Here is a 24599-nt window from a genome sequence, read left to right on the forward strand (position 1 = left end):
GGTCAAATTCCGCGTAGACTTTAAAATCCTCATGCTCACCTACAAGGCTTTACATGGCTTGGCACCTCAATACCTGTCTGAACTTTTATCGCCCTACTCCCCACCTCGCAACCTCCGCTCTTCAAATTCTGCCCTCCTTACTGTCCCCCAAGCCCGTCTACATTGTATGGGCGACAGGGCCTTCTCCTGCTATGCCCCCAAGCTCTGGAACTCCTTGCCCAAGGATATTAGAGAGTCACCTTCTCTAAACTCCTTCAAATCCAGACTCAAAACCCTCCTTTTCAGAAAAGCCTTTACTTAACTGGTTCCATTCTTCACCCCTCTGCTCTTCTTAATACCATCTTCCACGGTCTCCTCTATTGTTATTGTTGTATTGTTGTAATTATAATTGTGTCCTGTCTTGTGAAATTTTCTTATTTATTGTTGTAGTCTTCTTATTTATTGTTATTGTCATCCTGTAAAGCGCTTTGAGAAGCCACCTTTAAAGGCGCTATATAAAATAAAGTTTATTATTATTATTATTATTATTAACCAGCTTTACAGTAACAGACCAATTCATTCACACCTTTTTAAGTAACATCTCGAACGACTTTGAAAATCTCGTCTTTCAAATAGGTTTACAGAGTAGTAAAGAAACTGTTTTTAACCTTAGGCAAACGCTTAGTTGAAAAATAACTACTACTCATATATTGTTTTCTCAAATATAAGAAGAAAATGTAGTTAAAAATATTACTGTGAGTAGCAATTTTAGCTATGCTTCCTCACTGCTAGTATATTGAGTTAAGGGTGCATGTCATTTAAATGTTTCCAGTTGATCAATGTCTTTACAATGCTAAACGTTTTTTTTTTGCAATGCACAACTCGGCAATAGAACATAAGTCATAAATCACTCTTGCTAGGCAGATTTGTTTTTTCTTCCTTCAGACTCCTTCCCGTTCAAGGCTCGATTGTTGTGAACCCAGCTGTTTATTTGTTTTATGGCCAGTGAAAATAATATATTGGATTTCATACATAACTATTCACAAGCAGAAAGGTAAATAGGACATTGAAACACGTGCCGCTTGCTAGCCCTCTGATCAGACGCTGGTGGTTTGAGCTCGTCTGTCCAATGTGTGAGAAGAAGAGACAGCATGCTCAGCCGGGCTTGAAAGACAATTGGTCCGATCTTCCTAGCTTCTTGCAATATGCATGAGGTAGGAGGGACAGAGGTGCTTGTTAATATGCGTGGTCCTCTTTTGTAAGAGGTTAGCTAACATCTGGAGGTAAAATATTTGAAGACGGTATCCTTTAAGTGTAGAGGAAGAATAAAAAGGTTAGTAAAAATAAAAAATTCCCGTTATGTTTATCGTCACATCGATTTCTACAGACGTGTTTGTATGGAATGATGGAGCATTGGCCGAGGTTTTTAAATCGCATTCATAATATTCGACCACCCTCACAGATGTTATCAGTAGGTTGTTTGTCTTTCAACAAATGTTGCAACTTTGACTTTTTGTTTTGCTGTTGCAGAAATGTTATTTTGCAGATAGCTCGATCCGTCAATCCGGTGTGTAGATCGTCAAAACGTGTGTGCATTCTGAATTCAATTGGATTTGTTACACAGTAATCTAATGAAGAATAGTGGGGTGGTGAATGAATTACGTTTTTCACTATTTTCCAAGATACTGTGCTTTGATTGTTTCCATTCGTTAGGTTTTTCAGCTTTATTCCTAGTACTGTTAAATAAAAACGCGAGTAAAAGTGCGAACTATAAATGAAAACGTTAGCTTAAAATGACATTCATAGTGACTGTCCCTTTAAGGGACAGTGAAAGGCCGTGGCTTTGTGCATTTCCTACAAACATTCACAACACCCCCATTTCTAGCGGCCATTTAAAGGTAAGAAACATCACTAACCACTACCTCACACTAGCTTGCGGCTCATGTACGATTACCTTCGCAAATATGAAAGAACTCTACCTGCATTGGGGTACTGCGTTTGTTTGTTTGTTTTTAGAAAATGTGTTTATTTTTATGAACGTCTTTAAAAAATTACTACTGTATAGATTCAGATTAACTATGTATACAATCATTGAAAGCATCGAGGAAGTAAGCTTGAGCCTCCAAATGTTAAATGTTTCATCAACAATACTTGGTCTTTCCTCCTGGATCCACAAAGCCTTCAAGGTGTCTGCCGTGGGCTTTGTATACCAAGTACTTTAAGTTTTGTACTGTGCGTCGTTATCAAAAGTATATACAGTTAGATGTCATTAGGATTAATAAAAACAGTCCAAAATACAACCCGAACTGTTGAAGCTAGGTGTTTCCGTCCCCAAACCAAAACTACTTATTCTTTGTTCTTTTTTGGTCTGTTTTGAAACTAAAAATGCTCACAAACTGCATGTCTTTTAATCTTCAAAAATGTTCAAGCAATATTCCTAGACTTCAGTGTTTGCAGTGCTTGTGACACCATTGGGAAAACTTCTCTCGCTGAGAACAGTTATGCAAGGGACTAGCTCAGCATATCATGGGCTAGTAACTATGCCTTTTATTACCTGAGTCCATTCAGGGTTGTGTGTGTAGGGGGTGTGGTGACAACCCTGAGCTTTTGAAATATTTAGTAGCAAGGATTGTGGCAGCTCCTTCTTCCTTCAACTTATCATTGCTGTGAAAACTGACTAACATGTAGTCTGCAGAAATGAGAGCATTCCGTCAAAGTGCAGATGTGTTGTTGCAAAAAGGAAAGAAAACTGAAAGGTGTGGTCTACTTTAAGACTTGTTTTATCATTAGAAATCTGCATTGTTCTAATGATACACTTTGTTTTATAATTTCAAATTGAATTTGAAAATACCATGTCATGTAATTATTATTATCATCATCACCTTCCCAGGCCTGTTCACAAGTACATACTGTACAAGCGGAAATTGTCTGCTTATGTCTTGTGGTGTTATAATGTCCCGAGACATTGATAACAGAGGAAGAGTTGGTGGTTCTCTTTTAGTGTGCAGTCTTCAGCTACAGAAAGTCCACAATCTGAGAAGTGCTTAGCCCTCAGAAATAAGTTGATGGTAGTGGTAGTAGTAGATAGCCAGCAGCCATATCACTCTGCAACTCACAGCTGGCAGCCCACTGAAGCTAAGCAGGTGTGAGCCTGGTCAGTACCTGGATGAGAGACCTCCTGGGAAAAACTAAGGTTGCTGCTGGAAGAGGTGTTAGTGGGCCAGTCTGTGTGGGTCCTAATGCCCCAGTATAGTGACAGGGACAGGGACACTATACTGTGAACAGGTGCCATCCTTCGGGTAAGGCGTAAAACTGAGGTCCTGACTCTCTGTGGTCATTAAAAATCCCCCAAAAATCTCGAAAAGAGTAGGGGTGGAACCCCTGCATCCTTGCCAAATTTCTCATTGGCCCTTACCAATCATGGCCTCCTAATAATCCCCATCTCTGAACTGGCTTCATCACTGTTCTCCTCCCCACTGAGAGCTGATGTGTGGTGAGCGTTCTGGCGCACTATGGCTGCCGTCGTATCATCCAGGTGGGGCTGCACATTGGTGGTGGTGGAGGGGATCCCCATTACCTGTAAAGCGCTTTGAGTGGAGTGTCCAGAAAAGCGCTATATAAGTGTAAGCAATTATTATTATTATCATTATCATTATCATCTTATCGCCATTACAGTATAATCAAACATACTCTTCCTTTGCAGTCTCTATTGACATTTTTGCATAATATCTTGCGCCTTACAAATGGACTTTGGCTATTACGTGCTCTCCTGTATTATGCCTGTGTACTGTATTAGCCTTAGGACGAGGTGTGGTGAAATAGCAAAAGAAAGGAAGAAGAGGTCTTGATAAAGCTGGTGCAGCGGTTCAGGAAAATCAGCTGTTGTCGGCTGTTTGTGGATGGGGTCACGGTCACCTCTCTCTGTTTAAAAAATATCTTGTCCAGAAAATCTGTCATTACAAATTAAAATCAGTTGAAACTGTATGTATGATTGAAAGCCGTTGTTAAATGTAAGTAACATAAACTTGCCTTTTCAAAGATCTTTCTGTAGTCGTAGCTGTTGTTTGAAAGAGATATTATTGTTTCTTTTATAGCAGTCTTGACAATATGAATGACCTTTTCCAAAATTTCCCTGAAATAAAAGAACAGTTTGTATGTAGTTCTGAAACACGTACCATATTTTGTGCAACCCAAAGTACATAATTCCCAGAGGCACTTTTAATGGTCTTTCAGCTTGTTTTTCTGTGTTCTTGGATGGCCTCCAAATGGGTTAACATGACTAAACACTTTCAAGCTCCGATCTTTCCCAAGGTGTTCTACTGTACCTTTTCTCTTCTACTCTTTGGCCTTCTTATTGCAGTTCAAGAATTTTTTTCTGAAAAAAAATACTATTATGCTTTGTTCAAGTGGTTTTTTAAGATGTGTTTTTTTCTGGGGTGGCTTTTTAATGTATCTGTTTGATTCCATTTAATAGAAAATCATTTAAGGGTATAATTCCTTGTACAAGTCTTGCGTAGTCATTGTGATCAGATAGCTAAAAAAATGCTTGGTCAGTTTTATTGTAAAGATTATGGATTTTGGCCTTGTACTCTGCAAAATATGAGCCTTTATCAGTAATCTGAAATTCTCAGCGCTTGCTGTGTACTCTGGTTTACCAGCAGTCTTTCAGTTCTGTGATTCATGTTTGAAACTAATTTCCACAGCTGTATTTCTGAAAAAAAGAGTAAAGTATATCTAACTTCAAGCTGTACTATAAAAGTAAAATACAAACTTCCAGGGAAAGTGACCGGATTTTTTTAGATAAATTTTTTTATTTATTGACTCTTTTATATAAATACAGCATGTCAGGTCCTGACCCAATGCATATAAATTGAATGTTTTTTGTGTGTGTGTGAACACACTAAAAATAAGCTGTGCATCAGGTGAGGTATCGGACTGGGATTTTTTCCTTTTTGCATGTTATATTACATTTTAATTACAAAAGAATTTAAACTCTCCTGACGTGAGTGCTTGTGATGTTACCTGTGCTTGTTATTTGCAAGGGTAGTAATGTAATTTAGTAGCGAGAAAACATGAAGTATGCAAAACTGTTTCATTGTGATTCTTCCAAGAGTTTTGCTGCACACATAAATTGCTATTTTACATGTGGTATTTTCCTCTGGCACTTAAAATGTCCTCCTCTGGGTTCTTTCAGGGGGTCATGGCTACCCCTCAGCCGTCAACAACCACTAAAAAACGGAATAAGAGTTCTGCAAATGGAGTGAGTTCCAGTGAAAAAGGAAAACTAGGACAATGGGGCAGAGCATGGTAAGTAAACGGGTGCAACATAAACCTTTTTCCAATGGATGTCATTGATCTATTTTGTCATTTACGTGCCCTTTTTTTAAATTTAATAGCAGGCTTTCTTAAATATTCTTCATTTCCATTTCTGCTGAGTGCAGTGCTGCGACACTACCAGTCTTCAGAGGAGATTGCAGTTCCTGTTAAGGACTGCCATTTGCAAAGTATTGCACAGTAATGCAGTTTTTCCTAAAGTGCACTTTATTTGCAATAGCATTTCACTTGCAAACGGATTGACAGTAATGGGGGGAGGGGTCTTGTGTCTCAAGGCATTCCCGAAAACAGTCAATGAATAATTTAAAGTTTGTTCAGGTGTAAAGATTTCAACTCTAGTAGTTGAATGTTTTTTTGGGTTAGAGCCTTCATTCTGTCTTAAGCCTTTTATGGCACAGCGGCTTACGTTTTTGTTATTGCAAAGAAAATAATTTATCCTTTTCCATTCATCTGAATGAAGTTTGCATGCACCTGTATTGTTATTCAGTGACAGATGTGTGTACAACTACTGCTGTCTAAGAACACCACTCACCCTTGCGTGCTTTTCAATGATAAACGCAGTAATGTGCGTCTAAGAAAATGATTTGCAATTTTGTTTTAGTAGAACAATGTTGCATAGCATTTTACATCTGTAACTCTAGATTCAGAATCTCCATAAGTAACCATTTTTTATAACTATAGTATTAACTGCCACAAATGTTTGTTCGACTAGTAGCGCATAAAACCATGAAATCATCATGAAACCTGTCATGCCTGTTTGTAAATGAACAGGTGCCATTATTCTGTCTGCAATGGCAATAATAGGAAAACCACAAGCCATGTCTGATACTTCGAATAATGGGATTTCTGTTTTATTTTGCTCTGCCTTGTCTTCTACAGGGAAGTGGACTGGTTTTCCTTGGTCAGCGTCATTCTGTTGCTGTGTTTGGCCCCCTTCATTGTGTTTTATTTTGTAATGGCCTGTGACCAGTACCAGTGCTCTGTGACGGCACCGGTTCTGGATTTGTACAGTGGGAAGTCCACCCTCATTGATATTTGGAACCGAGCTCCTTCCTTCAGATGGTCAGCTGCAAAGATCTACGCCATCTGGGTTTCTTTCCAGGTCAGCAAAACAGTAGCCTACACAGTAAAGTAGTTACCTAAATGCTAATAGGAATTGATTTGTTTTCTTTTAGTGGTATTTAATTTTTAGTTTTGTCGCATGGTGATTGGTCCCCTGTTTACTATATGAGGGATAAGGTGCACCCTTTTAAATACAGTTTTGCTTTATATGCATTTGAGTACAAAATATATTGCGGGATTTATTATATATTATAATGAGGGAAAATGCCTACAAGTCATTCACAATATTGTCATCGTATTACAGTACAGTGTGATTTCTCGCTGTATATAACTATTGCAGTCACTGTTGATGTACACACCTGTTAGGGGTCTGTGTTTATGGTGTTACAAATGGAAGTAACTGCTCTTTGCTAACAGAACACGCCTGTGTCTGTTTCAGATTGTGCTCTACATGTGTGTCCCCGATGTGTGTCACAAGTTCCTGCCAGGATATGTGGGCGGAGTCCAAGATGGCGCACACACACCAGCAGGTACAGTTTCTGTTCGGGTGGAAACGCACACAGAACACAGAGCCGACGTGTTCAAGCACGATTATTTAGAGAACCAAGGCAAGCTGTAGCATAGCACATGTCCACCTTTTGCAGTGCAAAATTTAATATTGTGAATCAACAGATTGAATAACTTAGTGAACACTTTGCAAAGTGTGTAGTTCATTCATGTTCATCTTATGAACAGTGGGTTATTGTTGTTGTATAGTAAAAGTCTTCTAAATCTTACCTTAAAAGTATGACATAAAACATATGTAGTTAATTTCTTGTCTGCAGGCGAATGATAATATTCTAATAATAGAAGTAGCAGGATCTGTTCAACTGTATATTTCATCAATTAAAATAATTACCTCTGGGTAGGGGCAACATTTAGAAACTAGTTACATGGTTCAGTGTAGAAAGCAATTATATGTCATGCTTACATTAATTTGGGTTGTACTATATGTTATCCCTGACCACATAATATACACAAATGTTTAAGATGTTCTCAAAAACGTACAACTTGAGTGAGAGTAGTCAAAGAACAGGGATTTTATTTTGTTTCTCCATGTGTTCCCTTCAGCAACCAAAAAGTGAGAATATATAGATGTTATTGCCAGTCAAAAAAAGTATTGTATTTTTAAACAACCTGTTCTGTATTTTGTTTTTCCATGCAGGCATTGTAAATAAATATGAGATCAACGGACTGCAGTCCTGGATTATAACTCACATCCTGTGGTTTGCAAATGCTTATTACTTCAAGTGGTTTTCTCCTACTATCATTTTTGATAACTGGATTCCTTTGCTTTGGTGCACCAATATTCTGGGTTATGCGGTGTCCACATTTGCATTTGTAAAGGCATACCTCTTCCCCACCAATAAAAAAGACTGGTATGTATTCCTAAACTCCTCTACATATTTGTGGTTCTCTGTGTTGCAGATTTACCCTGCATAATTGGAATTCTTGAATATAGCTGTTTGTGTAAATTATTGGCCTCAAGGTGGATGACAAAAGCTCCTTTTTACCAAGCTGTAAAAATTTGCAACTAAAACCATAGTTGTTAACCTCACTATAATGTTCTGAACATAATGAGTATTCTTTGTGGTAATAGTGTTCATTACACTCATTAATCTCATTTTTATGTTGCAGCAAATTCACTGGCAATTTCTTCTATGACTACATGATGGGAATAGAGTTCAATCCCCGGATTGGGAAGTGGTTTGATTTCAAACTCTTCTTCAATGGACGCCCAGGAATCATAGCCTGGACCCTCATCAACCTCTCTTATGCTGCCAAACAGCAGGAGCTCTACGGACAGGTGACCAACTCGATGATCTTGGTCAATGTTCTCCAGGTAAGAAGGATCTGTATTTAAAACTGAGCGTCGTATTATGCTATATCAGACCAACAGTTTTGTAAAACTCTTGCATTTCAAATACAACACCATTCTGATACTGTAGCGCTTTTTAAGTTTAATGGTTTATTTAAAAGACATTCCTTCCGTTAGTGTCTTGGTAACTATCGATTTAGTAAGATCTTGAGATGAAACAATAGTCTTGGACAGGGCCTAACTCTGCTGATCTGGGCAAAGTAATGATAGAAATTGAAAAAAAATTGAAATTGGAAAAAAAAGACACTACCTTTTGGTTTTATTACAGTGCTGTGTTTAAGGAAATTGTAGTTATTACACATATGGCTGGGGTGGTTACTTACAGTATGTTGCACTTCAGACAACTCAAAGGTGATACAATATAAGTTCCCATGCCTCCTTAAGCTATCGGTAGTACTCTCGTGGGATGTCAGACATGTACACTTGCTACTTGCAAAGCCACGGCACAGTTTTTAAATGTGCATTACATTTATCATGTGAAAGTTTGGTGACAAATTTAAAAGAGGTCCATTCTTGAGTTTTGTTGGCATTTCAGGCGATCTATGTCTTGGATTTTTTCTGGAATGAAGCTTGGTACCTGAAGACCATCGATATTTGCCATGACCATTTTGGCTGGTACCTCGGATGGGGAGATTGTGTGTGGCTGCCGTTCCTGTATACACTCCAGGTTTGTTCCAATTCCCCATGTATTCACAGCATCCAGTTCATTATGGGGCCATACCCTGTGGGGGAAATAAGAAAGAGAGGAGGTTTGTATGTAAAACAGAATTGCATCTGTTCCTGCCTGATTAGGTAAAGGGCAAATTAAACATGCTAAAAGGAGGATGGAAATAGATGGGACTGCAAGGTCCATATAAGCTTTTCCTGTTCACAAAAGCTTTACATGTTCATTTGACTGACCTTTGTCTCATCCTCAGGGTCTGTACTTGGTGTACCATCCAGTCCAGCTGTCGACTGCAAACTCCGTGGGCGTGCTCTTCTTGGGCCTGGTGGGTTACTACGTCTTCAGGATGACGAACCACCAGAAAGACTTGTTCCGCCGCACGGACGGCAACTGTATAATCTGGGGCAAGAAGCCGGCCTACATCCAGTGCTCCTACAACTCCGTGGACGGCAGCAGGCACCAGAGCAAGCTGATGATTTCGGGCTTCTGGGGGGTGGCTCGGCATTTCAACTACACGGGCGATCTCATGGGCTCCCTGTCCTACTGCTTGGCCTGCGGGTTCGGCCACCTCCTGCCTTACTTCTACATCATTTACATGACGATCCTGCTGGTCCACCGCTGCATCCGGGACGAGCACCGCTGCTCTAGCAAGTACGGCAAGGACTGGAAGCGGTACACGGACTCGGTGCCCTACCGGCTTCTACCTGGAATTTTCTAGAATGTTGAAATGTTTTATACCCAGTGTGTTTTATTGCCGAAACAACACCTAAAATATATACTTGGATAAGCTTTTTTTCCCCCTGTGTTTGTGTGCAAATTCTGGGGGGGGGTCAGAAAGCCAAATGGTGGGGTTGGGTGAGGATGAACCAAGTCATAATTTATCTGTCTCTGGCAAATCTGCCAGACGAAAGGAAAACTACATTTCAAACCCTTCTGCCATTTAATTATTTCAATCCTTTCCCTGTGGTTTGTACAGTGAAACAGCAAGCACCTTTTAGGCTATTTTTAGCATACCTGAAAAGATATTTCAGAAGCAGTTAAACTGTTTAAAACATTCACAGGAGAGCATCTAAATGCATACATTTACATAACACAGGATGTGATAATTACCACATGGGTTCATCTAATTTTATATTTTAAAAGTAAGTGAGTTGCAGTACTTCATACATATGTACTAGTGGAACCTCAGTACATTGATTTGTTAAATTTCAGATGAGTCCACACTTGCGCTGTTGATTTTTTAAAAATAAAACATTATTTTCTGGTAAAAAGATTACCATCAGCAGTTTGCTCCAAGAACAAAACAATGGCAGCAGGTGAAACTGGAATCGTACGTTTAATAGAATATCTACGTGTGCTTTCACACTCAGTTTAGACAGAACACCTGCCAGAAAAAAAATCCTGTATCACGCTAGTCTTTTCAAATTATCAGGATCCCTTAGTAAACAGGGGAGACAGCCACTGAGGAACTGTGATTAAGGATTAGATATATTAATACTATATATAATATCAGATAAAATGTTGTACTGAAGTGGTATACTATGATGCTTGCTTTGAAAGCACAGTACAAAAGTAAGGATTATAATTTCAGGAGAGGAGCCTGACAGAGTTGATAACATAGTGGCCTCTACCCATCTGTAACCTTCCTTATGGGAATCGTGTGTCCAAGGAACTTGACAGGAATGTTTTCCAAAATGAGGGAACTGGCAAATGAAGGAGTTGATGGGATGGCATCCTTTCTTCCTCTCCCTGACCTGCTCAAAATGGTGGTAGATAAGGGCCTCCTAAGTGTTCAACTCCTAAGACACTCACCTGAGCTCAGGCTGAGCTCCAGCACCCAGCCATTGCAGGTTCAAGCCAGGTCATGGTCCCCTCCCTAGCTGATGGCAACCAGGATTTCCCAAGCTGTGCTGCTGAGCACTTGGTGGAATTAGTCACTCGGCGCTCTCATCTCTTGGGAGCTGATCATTTTTACACCTGGGCTTTCAAATACAAACAAGACAGGCAATGCACAACGTCCTTAATCATGTCCAACGACATTGACTCCAGCTATACTTACTTTTTTGTAAAAAATGAAGCACTCATCTCTCATTCATATTATTTTATCTATTAAATTAAACCCAATGAAAAGAAATATTTGCAAGTGGGCATTGGGCTCATCTTCACTTCTGCAACTACTTAAACTTTCAGTAGCAGATGAACTCTTAATGCAATGGATAGCAGTTAAAAAAAAAGATCATATGGGTTAAGTTTTCTCATACATTACCTGCAAGGCAAAAGTGGGACAAAATATGTCTTGACAGCACAGCACTCAAGCTTGTCAATCACCGGTAGTGTAGCAGCTGGGAGAGCTGCTTCAAAATGAAATATTTCCTGCTGGTAATTTACAGTTATTTGTGATATCGGACATGCAACAATTAATCAAAGACATTGTCTAGCAATGTGGTAGACTGAAGCTTCTATTTATTTCTCACACAGCGAATCATATACCTCTCAGAAGTGACACATGTAGCAGAATTACCACTGGAGCCATTTATCACCTCAACCGTTATTTCAATAACAGAATCCATCATCTCTGGGCTCAGTGAACCAGCAGTACAGAACAAAATGTTTTAAAATTTTACACTACGCCGGTTAGGAATTGTAGTTTCATAAATAGCTGCTATGCCTTGTATTACATATAGTAGCGCCTTTATTCATATAACCAATGCAAAACTAGGCGCTCACTTTTTTTCTGTTTTTAAACTGGAGCCGGTCCAATTATGCCTGTTGACTGAGCTAATAATCCAATCAATAATCATATTACCTTTACTGTATGTAGCAGGTGTAACAACGGCAACAAAACCAAAAGTTCATGCGCAATCTAAATTTACATTCCTTTTCAGTGAATTGCACCTATTTTTAGGGGGGAAATTAGGGATAGTAATCTGCACAGCTAGTTATCCTAAACCAAAGCCTTGACCAGCAGACACCCTGATTATAATTGTTGTGCATCACAAGGCTTTCAACAGAGCCTTGCACACTGTGGTTGAGCTGCAATCAGACATGAAGTAGCAAGTATGTCAGCATAACTGTTTTTTTAAAAGGGCTTTCATTAGAGCATGCACTAAATAATCTAATGTGTGCATGGATTCAGACAGTTGCTCCTCCGTGTAGAAACGCATTCATGCTGTTTGCAAAGACTGCGACGCTGTGAGGTTAGTGCACCTGCACCCCAGGTTTTTACACAGTAGAAATGGGGGGCCCTGCCCTACAAGGCCCTTGCCCCCGCCAGGCTAAGCTCAGTGTGGTGTACAGAGACAGCAGTTTCTGCTGGACAGCCTGTTCACTCCAGAAGAAAGACGGGCCCCGAGTACAGTTCAACTACCATATCTGAATCATAGTGTAAATGAATGAAGCGCTTAATTTAAACCATACCGTGACACTAATATAGAAATGTTACAGTTTATATACATGTTTTTTCCTGAGCTAATGCAATCCAAAAAACTAAACTTTGCTTTTTAAACTGGGTACCGATAAATATTTAATTTCTGTAATTGCATTACATAACGTCAAAATGAATGTCATCAAGTGGAAAAGATTACAAAAAGGACTTCATTGTACTTAAGCAACCCTAACAGCATGCCCCATTTATTTATCTATCTTATATTTAAAATCTTTTGTGTTCTAACAGAACCGCACACAGCTGATGAGATGCAATCTGGTAGCCCATACAAATCATATTTTTGATCAAAGAAGAGAACATTATCCAGACCTTAAAGATGTTATTTCAAACCTTAAGAGATGAACAAGTTGTCAGGTCTTCTTGTCAAGAAATCAATGAGAGTTAATGATCATATCTTTAAACAACTTTAACTTATTCCTTGTTTTAAAATAATATTTATTGTATCTTTTCGAGTTATTATTAGGTTAAAATCTTGAACTTAGAAAAATTACAGTGGACCTCCAGCTAAATAAAACAAATCTGTAAATGCTGTGCTATTTAAACTGCCCCTTTGTACACAGACAAGGTAAACACATAAGTTTCTTATTACCCTGGTGAAGAATTAATTTCCACTGTTTGTTTTACAGTATGAAACCTCATTCTTCCTAGCGGCACCTCACAATACTTTATAGTGAAATGCAGCATCTATAAAAATAACAACTTCACTTTGAAAAGGTAATTAGATTTTGTCATGCAGCATTATTTTCACAAAGGTGTTCAACAAAATGAACACTGCTTATTTAAACTAATGCCATACTTGCTAGAATCGTTGTATCTTAAATGATATTTCAAAAGAGTAATAAATCTCATTCTATCCCAGGATATGAGACTTTAAGCAGTAGCTTTCTGATAATGTCAGATGTGATTAGAATGCACAGAGAGTAACAGAGCCTGAGAAAAGCAATGTGTACTCCTGTGCACTGCATGAAAGGCTGTTTAGCCAGAAATTATTTCTGAGCAGGCACAATCAAGGCTGTAGTGGTGAAAATTTAAACACCCACGCTACAACAACGATACACTTTGTGAACATTGTTGGTTTTTTTTTTGTTTTTAGTAATCTTTTTGTGTTGAAAACTAATCAAACAAGTAATAAAAAAGATTTTGCAGATTGGTAATGTCCATTTAATTGTTTTATTCTAAAACTTTTGTACTATCGTATCTAAAGAGGATCAGGGGACTGTAAAACCAACACATGCATTAAATAGTTCAGGGGCTAAAGCAATGATACTGATACTGATACTAATTTCAAATGCCTGATGTCCTACAGCAGTAGCGCACATTTCAGTGCCCTCTGATGTGCAATAGGACATGACTGGTTGCACATTTGGGGTAACTTGTGTGACAGCCAAAATCTCTATAATCTTAATAGCACTTTTTATGCGTTTATTATCCTCTGTTGGAAACTATCATAGATCACATTCAGAAGCAGTGACACAGTTTTGCTCATTAAAAATAGAAGACGTATTCACAGCAAAGCCATTGTTATGATGAAAAAAAGAAAAGACGCCTTTATATGAAAGGGCAAGTTTATTTAAAGCACTTTTTTTCCCCTGTATAGAAAAATAAGTTTGTTTTAACTCAACAATAATAAATAGAGAACCTGCCATTTCTCAGGCTCCCACAGTACAGTAGTACAATCAATACCCAGTTTCACAATACAGCAAAGGCACTCGCATCACCGAACTCAGCACACTGGCAGGAAAGGAGAATTAGACAACCCAGAGGTACACAAGTCACACTGTAGTCACGAGGTGGTGGTAATATTTATACACCATCTTACTGGCCTCACCCAAGACAACATGACAAGCGACTAACGCCTCTACCTCCCTCCAGTGCTTTATCCTCCTTTTTTGATGGTATTTTCAGGAGTAACACTGCTTCATGACCAGAATTGATCCTTTGCCATTGGCTACAAAACAATGGTCCCAGTGATAATGGCATGTGTGGAGAGAGGGGGATCTATTCAGGTTGCCAACCCTCCAGGATTATCCCGGAGTTCTGGAATTAGAGAGTAATCCCTAGGTCTGGGCTGGGCGCAATCCATAAGCAAAATCATGTGACCAGAACCCCAGAGAGGGAAGTAACTGTCGGGCGGACAATCACCTCCTTCCAAGAAATCACTCTACTTAGACACAAGAGGGACCCTCTCCAGGACCTCACTTTCGCACCCTCCCCACAAACCTTCCAGACCAGCTGCTGGCTCAGCTGGCAACCCCAGGCAATGACGTCAATCATAATACCCTTTTCTTGGCGCGAACTCCGTTTCAGCTGTTTTGAGTCGTAAAATGTAAAAATTCACACAGCCTGTTTATTTTTGTCTAAAAGACAAATTCCATGCCTAATATAACTGAGCTCAGAAACTCACCACATCAGACCTGGACATACTTCCACTGACCAATTGATTCCCAGGATATTGCAGACCTTTTACATGTTGTATGGGAGGCGTGACATTTGTGCACATTTCTGTTGATAATGTTACACCAATGTATCTATATTTTCCTGCCTTCATTAACAGGCTGACGATTTACATGGCATCTTCACCTTTTTCCTACATTTGTTTTCCTCTCAGGTGCTAATTGACAACTACTATGTATATTTCTTTAGTTAACTAGATATCAGGTGCTTTTACAAGGTAAAACACAAAGGTGTAACACTGGTACTCTGGGGATTTGTCAAAGTATCTTGGGAACACATCATAGTTCTGAAAACAAAGTATGTGTGTTATGGACGGATATGCAACTGCAACAGTTTTTCCTTTTAGCATCTAGCAGGTACAATACACATATACTGTGGTTTTAACTTTAGTATATCAAAAATATTACTTTAAAAATTAATCTGGTCCTTGGCTGCATACACAAAATGGAGACAATCAACAAACATGCAGTGCAAAGTTTTCAGCAGCCTTTGATATCTATTCCAACAGCTTAAACCACTCTACGGATAATTAATTGGCATGAATGTGTTTAGCTATTAAGCTCCCTTTTTTGCTAAGAAAGGGATATTTTAGTTGCTTTAAGGCTAAATATCAATTTTGGGAGAATTGGATGTCTACTACCAATAAGCTCTAACCAATACACTTATGACAGGGGATCAGAAGGTCGTTTTGGTCCAAGGTATAATCAGTTTCATGCAATGAAGGTCTACATTTGTAATGCATTTTGTCTCTAAGGAAAAAGGAGAAATTAATGCTCTTCTTTTCTATGCATCTGGTAATGCAAATAATATGAACACCTCTGCTGCTAGTGATTGATTCCACGTGCATCGTAAGTACCCATTTGGTGACTTATGTAATCTGGAATTTCAGCTGATTTAATTGTAAACTAAAGCTTGAACTAAATAAATTGTTATCAAACTATGATTGCTGTGATTTATAGGGGATATCACAGTGCAATAATTATTGACTTAATTTAGCCCTGAAGGTGCTGTACAGGTACCTACATGTTAGTGTCTTTGAATGCAGCCTATCATCTGGAAGCAACACAAATTCGACTAGCTGTGCTGTATGTTTTAAAGGCAGTAATGAATATAAATTAAAAATAAAAAGCTGTAGTAATAAAAAAAAATTCTCAATTTTTTTTTGCATGGGTTAGCTTTCATCTGAGCTTTTAGTCAAATTGGATACCAAAAGCTAAAGTAATAGATACATATAATTCTCCGAAGCTTCTGGCCCACGAATATAGTGTTTAGTAACTACATCATGCCAAATTCCATTCTAAGCAATGCGTTTCGTTCTGATTGTGAATTTGCTAATCCTTCATCAGTTACTTGATGAATAAAGGTTTGTATTACATTTTAAAATGTATGTGTTGTGCTGTACCTCTACTATTTTATGTGTATTTTTATATTTTAATTACATTACTGGCTCAATGGCTAATAGTGCAAATCATTCAAATGGTTTTAAGAAGTTCCTGTGAAAGGAAAGAATCCTTCTAATATGGTGGCATCAGATGAGTCAAATATAAATCAAAGCAATTCAGTTGTTCTCAGATTTAACATGAAAGGGGTGCTGAGAGCATTCTAAGCCATTTTGGACTCTTCCTGTACAAACACGAACCCTTGATTACATTTTCTTTGAAAGAACAGAATAGAGGAATAAAAAAGTTATGCAATCATTATTTAACAGTAATTAAAAAGGTGTACATCATTATTTTATGAATCATTTACATCTAATAACAAAATAGCTTAAATAATTTAAATATCAAGAAAAATAATAATAAGGCTAAATATGTTTTGTTTTTTTTTCCAGTGATTACTCTTATGTATCCTGCTCTAGAAGAGCAACTCATCAATTGTTGGAAACAGATCCACAGCAGGTCAAGAAAATGCTTACAGGAGTTGGCTGTCTTCACACATCTCTTACCCCAATTTCCTATTAGCACTTTTCATTTCACAGCTTTTCATCTGCTTTTAGGTGCCAGTAGAAAACTTGAAATCTTTGCTGCCCAGCAATACCCCCAGACAGACGGACTTGCCTTATTCATTTGCCCTTGTTGGGGGAAAAAAAAAAGATCCTGATTGTCAAAAAAAAAACTTTTCTCCACCCCCTCCCCCCCACCCCAGATTCCTTAAAGTTAAGGATCTCTTTAAAAATCCAGCCTTTTTGTCGGCACATGTGTGCTGTCATTGGAAAGTTTGGTCACGGACTCCAGGTTGTCCCCGTTCTGTAGTGTCTGTTCCTCTTGTGTGCTGTGAATGTAGTTTGGGACGCAGCAGAGAAGGTGGAAGGACACTCCCCCATTTCCTGTCGGCTCTGCAGCTGTATTTCGTGGTGGTTTAGACTAAGCATCCTGGGACAGAGTTTCTATTTTTCTGAGCCTGTCATAATTATCTGTATCTTTCTTCAAGGGCAGTAGTAGCATCCCAACTCCTAGAGATTACACGGTATAATTCTGAGGCAGTTTTGAACCTGCACCAGCTAAGCTGTCCCCTCAGCTGATATCAGCGTCAGGCAGGTGACAGGCCAGCAGACCGTCTAGTGAAGTTTGCTTTACAGGTTCCTCTCTGCAGTGAGGTATTTCAGAGCCGCTGATCCATACTTGCGGGAGAGGTCCTGGTGAAACTCATCCTTCAGTGTTGTCAAGCAGTTGCGGTAGCTGGAGCTCGATCTGAATTTGGAGATATCAAAGCTGGGTGCATGAGGCATGTGAATCATAAAGGCATTGGGCAGCACCACCAGATCATACTCCTGGAGGGAAACACAAAGGATACGAAGCATTTCTATTTACAGCTGTTTGCTAAATCCAAAACTTTCTGCACCTGTGATTCAGTTCTTTGAAGAGTTGAAAATAAGTATCTTAAAGCTGAGCCTACTAGGGTTACAATTCAGAATAATCATTTCTTATTATTATATAATGAGATTGTATATTATATTATTACAATGATTATTCAATAAAAGAATGAAAATCCAAGCCAGTTTGTAAAGTAACTCTTGGTTTTATGGCTGGTTCCACTAAGAACGAAGCTTACAGTAAAAATGTTAATGAGAAAAAACATCTTCCATTTCTATTACCTGTGCATCGAGCTCCATGATGTGGGACACTTTGTTCCAACCAAAGCCGACAAACCTCTGATCGTACTCAGGGCAGTCCCGTCTCACGACGACATAAGGCTCAAAATCGGATTCCCACTCCACCTTGTAGGGCATGGTCGCTGTTCTCCACTTGGCGTAGTTGGTAGGGGCATGGCCCTTGGTCCACACATGGTACCTTGCGGACACAACACCAGCATTACTTTTTTTTTTCATTTAGCACCTAAAATGCGCAGCTGCGAATAAAGCTGTGAGCTGCCCGGGGCAAAACAGCAGAGGATGAAAAAAAAGTGTCACTAAGGGCTATGAAACCATATATAACCATCATCTATAAAACATATAATACATAACCAAGGGAGACCACAGATGGTCTTTGTAAAACCAATCTCAGGACACCAGTATTAAAGATCTGACCTAGAATTATAGCCTCTGCCAGACCATCCTGGGTAATGATTCAGCCTTATAGCCTTGGTACTGTATGTCGATTTCTTCATAAAACATTGTGTGAAGACTTTGCCATCCCATATCAGAAATGCCCCCGATTTGATTTTGAATTGACAGGAAATACTTTTTGTGATTTACAAATGTATTTTCTGCATGTGAGTGTGTTTGACATAGACTCCTTGATGATCTCCTGTTCTCCATCAACTTTTTTAACCCAACAGGTAATTTAGATGGACCATTCTTTCTGTACTGATTGTGGATTGACCTTGAACATTAACATTGAAAGGCTCTGATATTTTGTATTGTAAGATGCATTCAGAACTACTGTACATAATTCTTACAAAATCTGTTGGGATTACATGTCATTGCATATGATTTTATTATATGTATGTTATAATTTTAGTCAACATAATTCCCCAATTGAAGGAAGAACATGATGTGAACAGCAACATTAGCTATTAGTTGGTCCTGGGTTCAATTCGGGTGCATTTTGCTGTTTTTCATGTTTAAATGTACCTTGATGTTTATGTTACTTTTGCATATGCATTGCTAATGGCTACATTAAAAAAAACTAAATCAAAGCTCCCAAAAAGTCATAAGGAATACATAATAGCATGTAAGGATCTTTAAACTAAAAAAGTAAGGTACAGTATTGAACAGGGTTGGAGTCGTATTTAAAAATGATCTGCAATTTTAGCAGAGAATATATATATATATATATACATACTACTGTTTATTTACAATACACAATGCCTGCATGAAGAAGATATTTAATGTTTTCTTAAAATATGTTGGTTTATTTGGGCAATTAATATATTAGCTGCATTATATTAGCTGTTTACAACCACTTTTGTGCAATATATGCCAGGGACCTGTGCAATACATTTATATTTATATTTATATCTATGGTTACATCTATATTTATATTAATACGTGTGATACGATTTTCTGTGTACTGTTCTGTTCTAGTTTCCTCTTGTGTGTCTGGACTGTGAGTAACTCTTGTATTGTATTGTATGTATTGTACTATTATTATATAATTCGTTACACTGTGGCTGTGTTGTGTGTGTTAAGCTGCTGTTGCACTGCAATTTCCCTCACGGGATCAATAAAGTATCTATCTATTCTCCTGGAGCTTTCTGTGAAGGGCAATTAGATTGTGAGAACTTTGTCCAGCAGGTGGCAGTCATGTCTAAAAATCTGCAGATAAATGCATTAGACTAGAGGGGTTTTCTGTGCACCTCTACAGAATGTCCTGCCATTTCACTTAGTGTTCGAATTCAGACATCAAAATGACTGTGTTCATCACCTGTAGCATTGAAACTGATGATGTGTGTCTGTGCAGCACTACAGTAGACAGTTACCACCAATGTAATGTATATTTCCCATTTTAAGATGAGCGAAATGCAAACAACAATAATGCATGACAGCAAAAGAGAAAAATGTATTAGACTGAGAATTTCAACATCTGACAGATTACAGAGTTTATTCGTAATGACAGAGATAACTTGTCCTTGTGCAAAGAAATTACTGCACTTGAATTTTAGACTCAGTCATCGTTCTGCCTATTCGCTGTACGGAGGCACAGTGCTCTGGAGTGAGACAGATGGAGGTGATTGACAGCGATTTGAAATCTCCAGCTCGTACCTGAACGTGTAGAGTGTCCCCATGTCCAGCATGGAGAGGAGCTCTGCTTTGGATTTGGGGAAGGACAGGCGATACCGTAGTGTTTCAAACGCTGGGACCACCAGCGCTTTCTTCACATGAGCCATGTCCAGCTGGATGATGGATTTTCTGTAAGAAGGGCATCGGTGTCACGCCTACATCCTGCCTTTTCTAACCACAAAACTGCATTAAAATAAGTCTGCCCAGACACTCTAGCAATGAATGCAAACGAAGGTTGATTTAGAGTATGTAAAAAATGCGAAGGCAACAGCGTCTTTCTGGGAACAAAAAGGCTGGTGAATTTTAAAGGTTTTTCCCCTTCAGAGATTTTGAAAAAACAAAAGTTATTCAACAGGAATTATAAGTCTACCTTGTCTGTAAAATCAGTGAGAACACTGAACAGAACAATGCCATTATCACTGGTTGATAATGAAATCGCTGGAGCAAGACTTATCGCTCACTCATGGTTTTAAGGGCAGCCTAGTAAATTCAAGGACACTGATATACAACACACAGATTGAGGTGTCCTGGTAACCTTGATCCCTGGGAACTGCTAAAGATTAAGCTACACGAGTATACACTAAACAAAAATGTAACAGCTCACTGATATTCACCTTCATGCCTAAAAATATATTTTCGTTTTTGACGTTTGTTCTTTAGGTTGATCATTTCTTAGATGCCTGATTCTACCAGCTTTAACTTGCTTAGTTATTGATAAATTTGCACTTTTAAAGTTTGGGTTGGCTAAGTGAGAATGATACAACTGCCACGCAGACCCCAGCTTGGCAAAGAATGTAAATCACTTCACCTGAGGTAATCGTAGAGCCCGTACATTGGCAAAAAGTCAACGTCTGCCAGAAAGACGTAAGGGGTGTTGGCGTGATGGAGAGCGATGTTCCTCAGGAGGTTGACGGGGTAGAACTGGCCTTCTTTGTAGACAATGTGATATCCGACATTTTTGCGGTTCTTCAGCACCTCAGAGGCCTGGGCGTAACGCAAGAACTGCTGGGCCTCCGCATCAGACATATACAGAGCAAGGCTGATGGGTCCTTCCCAGTGCTTGCAGATGGCCTCCAGCATCTGTAATCTAAGACAAGGAGGGGAAATAAAAAAAAACAATGGTCGCACAAGACAGATCATGGTGAGGAAAGAGACTGAGCCCATAATACAACATAGAATCTCTTAATTCTTAATTGTATTGTCCTTTTCTCCACTGAAATGTTAAACACTGTTCGGGAATACTTTCCAGTAAAGGAAGGCTTTGGTTCTCTCAAGCTCTGAAGGCAGGTGAATACACTGGCAGCCAGCCCCTACCTGTCCATCGAAAGCTGAGCCACAAGCGTGATATCAGTCTCATCCTGCGTGGCCATGTACTCGTACTGCAGGAAGTAAAGATGAATCCGGTGAACCATGATTCGCTCCCGGCGAAAATCGTAACACTGGTCATCCTCATCCAGCTCCTCCAGAGCTGCCTGTAACTGGAGCACAGGAGAGTCCTGAAACAAGCTGGGAGTCGATGCCTATCTTCAGCACGGTACACGAGAAGTAAGGCGCAGAACCATGTATTTCACACATGTACGCAGCCTCTCGAGAGTGTGGTTGGTACTCACACGAATGCTCTCTGTGCTCGGCTGACTTGGGCAGCCAAATAGTTCCCTTCGCAAGAGATTGCCGTCATACTCCAGGAAGGTCAGGTACAGGTTGCGGAAGAACTCCACGTGCTTGTTCTTCACTCTCAGCTTCTTAGGAGAATTCCAGTGGATGACCTGACAAAGAGAATTAAATCATCACAGTCGGCAGCAGGGCATTTTGCACACTTTACAGGAAAGCGAGTCCCTATGTACCTGCCAAATTGTGCTGTCCTAAGTGGACAGATTGATGTCTGGGATGTTTTTTCCTGTGTGTTTAACTTGTGGTCAGAATTAGGATTAACAAAGTTGGTTACGCTAAGTACAGATCTGTTGATTTTCAAGACCCACATTGCACAGTCATTGCACTCACATTTCTCAGTTTTCTCACGTAGCGATGCTGTTTAATGAAGGGGTTATTTAATAATGTATGAGCTCAAAGAAGATCCGGGGGAAAAAACATATAGATTTGAAAAACAAACGACCTAAAATAAGATGGAGATGTTGAACGAGTGCTTAATGAATGGACGATGTTTTTTTTCTAAGCTATGGATGTTTTTGCACAACTCTACTGTCTTAATAACAAAAATTTCCAAGACAAATTAGAGATATTCCTCTGGGACATTTGAACCAAACATCGAACACTGGGACCATTAATTGCTCACCTTGAGGTCAGACACCTCAGTGTAACACTGCTCAGAGCGTGTGTGATCCGACAGTTGCACGTTCCAGAAACAAGGAAGCTGGTGAATAAGGACTGGGTTCTGCTTTATAACAGCATTGAAAATGTCCTGCAGATAATACAGGGAACACATGTTATGCATATATGTGACAACACTTACTTGCGATGCATAAAACAGGAGCCACAAGCTTGCTCCTGCCTTTTTCCTAATTAGGAAACATTGGAAGTTGTAAGGCATCACATAAATATTTCAGGATGCTAATTTAAGAAATCCGAAAACAGTTTCTGTCTAGAGCTTGAAACATTTACATTTTCTTCGCCTTTTTTAAAAAAAAAACAAAGTATAATAAAAAGCACCTTATATATTGGGCTCTTTCTGTACTATACAGCAGTCATTGAACTGGATAAAACAGTTTTGTGTGAAATGCACATTTGATGAAGAGGTTTTCAGAACAATTAGTCACAATGCACATGACAAATTGGCTTAAGTACATTTTAGATGTACTTTATCACTTTACAGATGAAGGTGCCTAAGGTTTGGTTTTCTTTAAACAACATTGCAGTTACTGAAAAAGGCTTCAAGATTTCAAGAGATACAGTAGGCAAACTGTAAGCCTCTCTCTGCTGAGGGCCCTCCCTCTCTGTGTCTCCTCCTCTTGCTTCTTCTTACCCTCTGTCCCAATACCAGTCCAGCCCCATCAATCTGCAATTTGGTAATCCAGACCAAACCAATTATTCATGCACGACCATGTTTTAGTCTAACATCAAGGAGAACCTTTGGAGTATGTGAATTCCAGCATTGTTAACTTTAACTACTGCAAAAATCAATAGCTGTGAAGGGTGTGTCATTGACCTGATCTGCCAGCGAGGTAGAGAGCATGCTCATCAGCTCCCGCTCGGCCGTCAGCCTCCACATCTGCTCCCAGCCTATCCTGCGCAGCCTCTCCAACAGCAGGAGGATGACACCTGAGGCGCAGAAGAGAAACACAGGCCTTCCTCTGAGCAATGCAAAGTTCGATTGGGAATAGCAGGCTGGCTAACAAAGATCTACCAGTTACAGGTCCTAAGTTCACTGCTACTGAAATAAAAAGAAAGACAAAAACGAAATTGCTTAGCCAGCCAGCAATGTGGGCAATGTCTCTCTGTTGCTGGTGCCCTCCAATTCAAGTTCAACCCTTCTCTGACTTACCACAGGGCAAACAGGGATTAGATCCACAACTCTTCCCCATTATTACTAACTTTGACTTACTGTGCAGCAGTCTGACTGATTCGTGTCATGACATTGATTAAGCCCTTTATGTAGATCTGAATTGTCTGATGATGCGTGGATTATGTGCTGACCTGTGTTGAAGCCTCGTCCCAGTGCTGGCCAAGGTTTATGATTCTTCCAAAGGTTTCCCAGGTACCAGTCACTCTGGTTTTCTACCAGGCCAATAGCCTGTTTATCTGAAATCACAATGATGTAAGCAGTATGGCAGCCATCCTCCAATCATCTTCATCTACAAACTGATGAGCACCCTGGTAATAGAATGGGGTAAGTGCATATGAGACGTGAGTACCTGTGAATTTCCTAAAGATAGCCCACAACTCTGCGATATCGGTGGCAAAGGTGATGTCAGTATCCAAGACGATGACCTTGGTGAGGTCAGAGGGGAGCGCTTTGGTCAAAGTCAGTTTCATCAGACCGTATATTCCTGAGTAGTGCTTGTTAGGAATCCAAGCTACTTCTGACTGCAAAACAAAACAGGAGCCAAAGGGATTAATTCTAATACTTTTTTCTTTTTTCCGAACTGGCAGAACAAGTGAGAAATAAAAACCCTTTTAACCCTGAAGTCTAGTGTGACACTACCATAAGGCATTAAAAACACAAGTCAGTATATAACCAACAGCTTTTTTATGTATTTGTAATTCTTCTCAATATATAACTCATTGTTTTTCAAGAAAAACTCAATTCACAGGCTTCTAGGTCAAATATAAACTTTAGAAGGTCTAAAATATTTATTACAAAATAAATATTATATTTATAATGAACAAATATAAAATATTCTGTGCTACTCTGAAAGAAGGGCTGCACTATAATTATAATAAAAACAAAGTGAAGTTTTGTTTTGTTTTTTAAATTGTAAAGCAAAACAATTAACATCTACAATTTGTATTCCAGCTGGATATGCTGGAGATGCTCTCCAGAAAACACAACAAATTTGTTCCACAA

The 24599-nt window shown here is 39.2% G+C and overlaps 2 protein-coding genes across 19 annotated transcripts in view; one reads left to right on the plus strand and one right to left on the minus strand.

Annotated features, from left to right (window-relative positions):
• The first annotated feature begins 1154 nt into the window (after window positions 1–1154).
• On the plus strand, window positions 1155–9746 carry dhcr7 (7-dehydrocholesterol reductase). Of its 2 annotated transcripts, none has more exons than XM_088612021.1 (8): window positions 1155–1312; window positions 5174–5286; window positions 6193–6415; window positions 6815–6905; window positions 7580–7793; window positions 8053–8257; window positions 8829–8960; window positions 9211–9746. In XM_088612021.1, exons 2-8 carry the CDS (start codon window positions 5180–5182, stop codon window positions 9673–9675), a joined length of 1437 nt encoding a protein of 478 aa, XP_088468147.1. In that variant the 5' UTR covers window positions 1155–1312; window positions 5174–5179; the 3' UTR covers window positions 9676–9746. The 2 variants fall into 2 exon arrangements, with proteins under 2 accessions (XP_088468147.1, XP_088468146.1); XM_088612020.1 differs by lacking the exon at window positions 1155–1312 and adding an exon at window positions 1758–1877.
• Window positions 9747–13949: 4203 nt separating this feature from the next.
• Window positions 13950–24599, minus strand: part of large2 (LARGE xylosyl- and glucuronyltransferase 2) — a 271183-nt gene continuing 260533 nt past the window's right edge. For 16 of the 17 annotated variants that reach the window (XM_088612017.1, XM_088612014.1, XM_088612013.1 and 13 more), the window contains 10 exons: window positions 23947–24118; window positions 23729–23833; window positions 23241–23353; window positions 22371–22496; window positions 21688–21843; window positions 21392–21555; window positions 20886–21164; window positions 20060–20206; window positions 17951–18146; window positions 13950–17626 (listed from right to left, as the gene is read on the minus strand). In XM_088612017.1, the coding sequence (XP_088468143.1) occupies window positions 17429–17626; window positions 17951–18146; window positions 20060–20206; window positions 20886–21164; window positions 21392–21555; window positions 21688–21843; window positions 22371–22496; window positions 23241–23353; window positions 23729–23833; window positions 23947–24118 (1656 nt within the window). In that variant the 3' untranslated portion in view covers window positions 13950–17428. The remainder of the gene's footprint in view (window positions 17627–17950; window positions 18147–20059; window positions 20207–20885; window positions 21165–21391; window positions 21556–21687; window positions 21844–22370; window positions 22497–23240; window positions 23354–23728; window positions 23834–23946; window positions 24119–24599) is intronic. The other variant, XM_088612019.1, reaches the window with a different exon arrangement.

Source organism: Lepisosteus platostomus, chromosome 18, assembly GCF_059453375.1.
Source record: "Lepisosteus platostomus isolate fLepPlt1 chromosome 18, fLepPlt1.hap1, whole genome shotgun sequence".
NCBI lineage: Eukaryota > Metazoa > Chordata > Actinopteri > Semionotiformes > Lepisosteidae > Lepisosteus > Lepisosteus platostomus.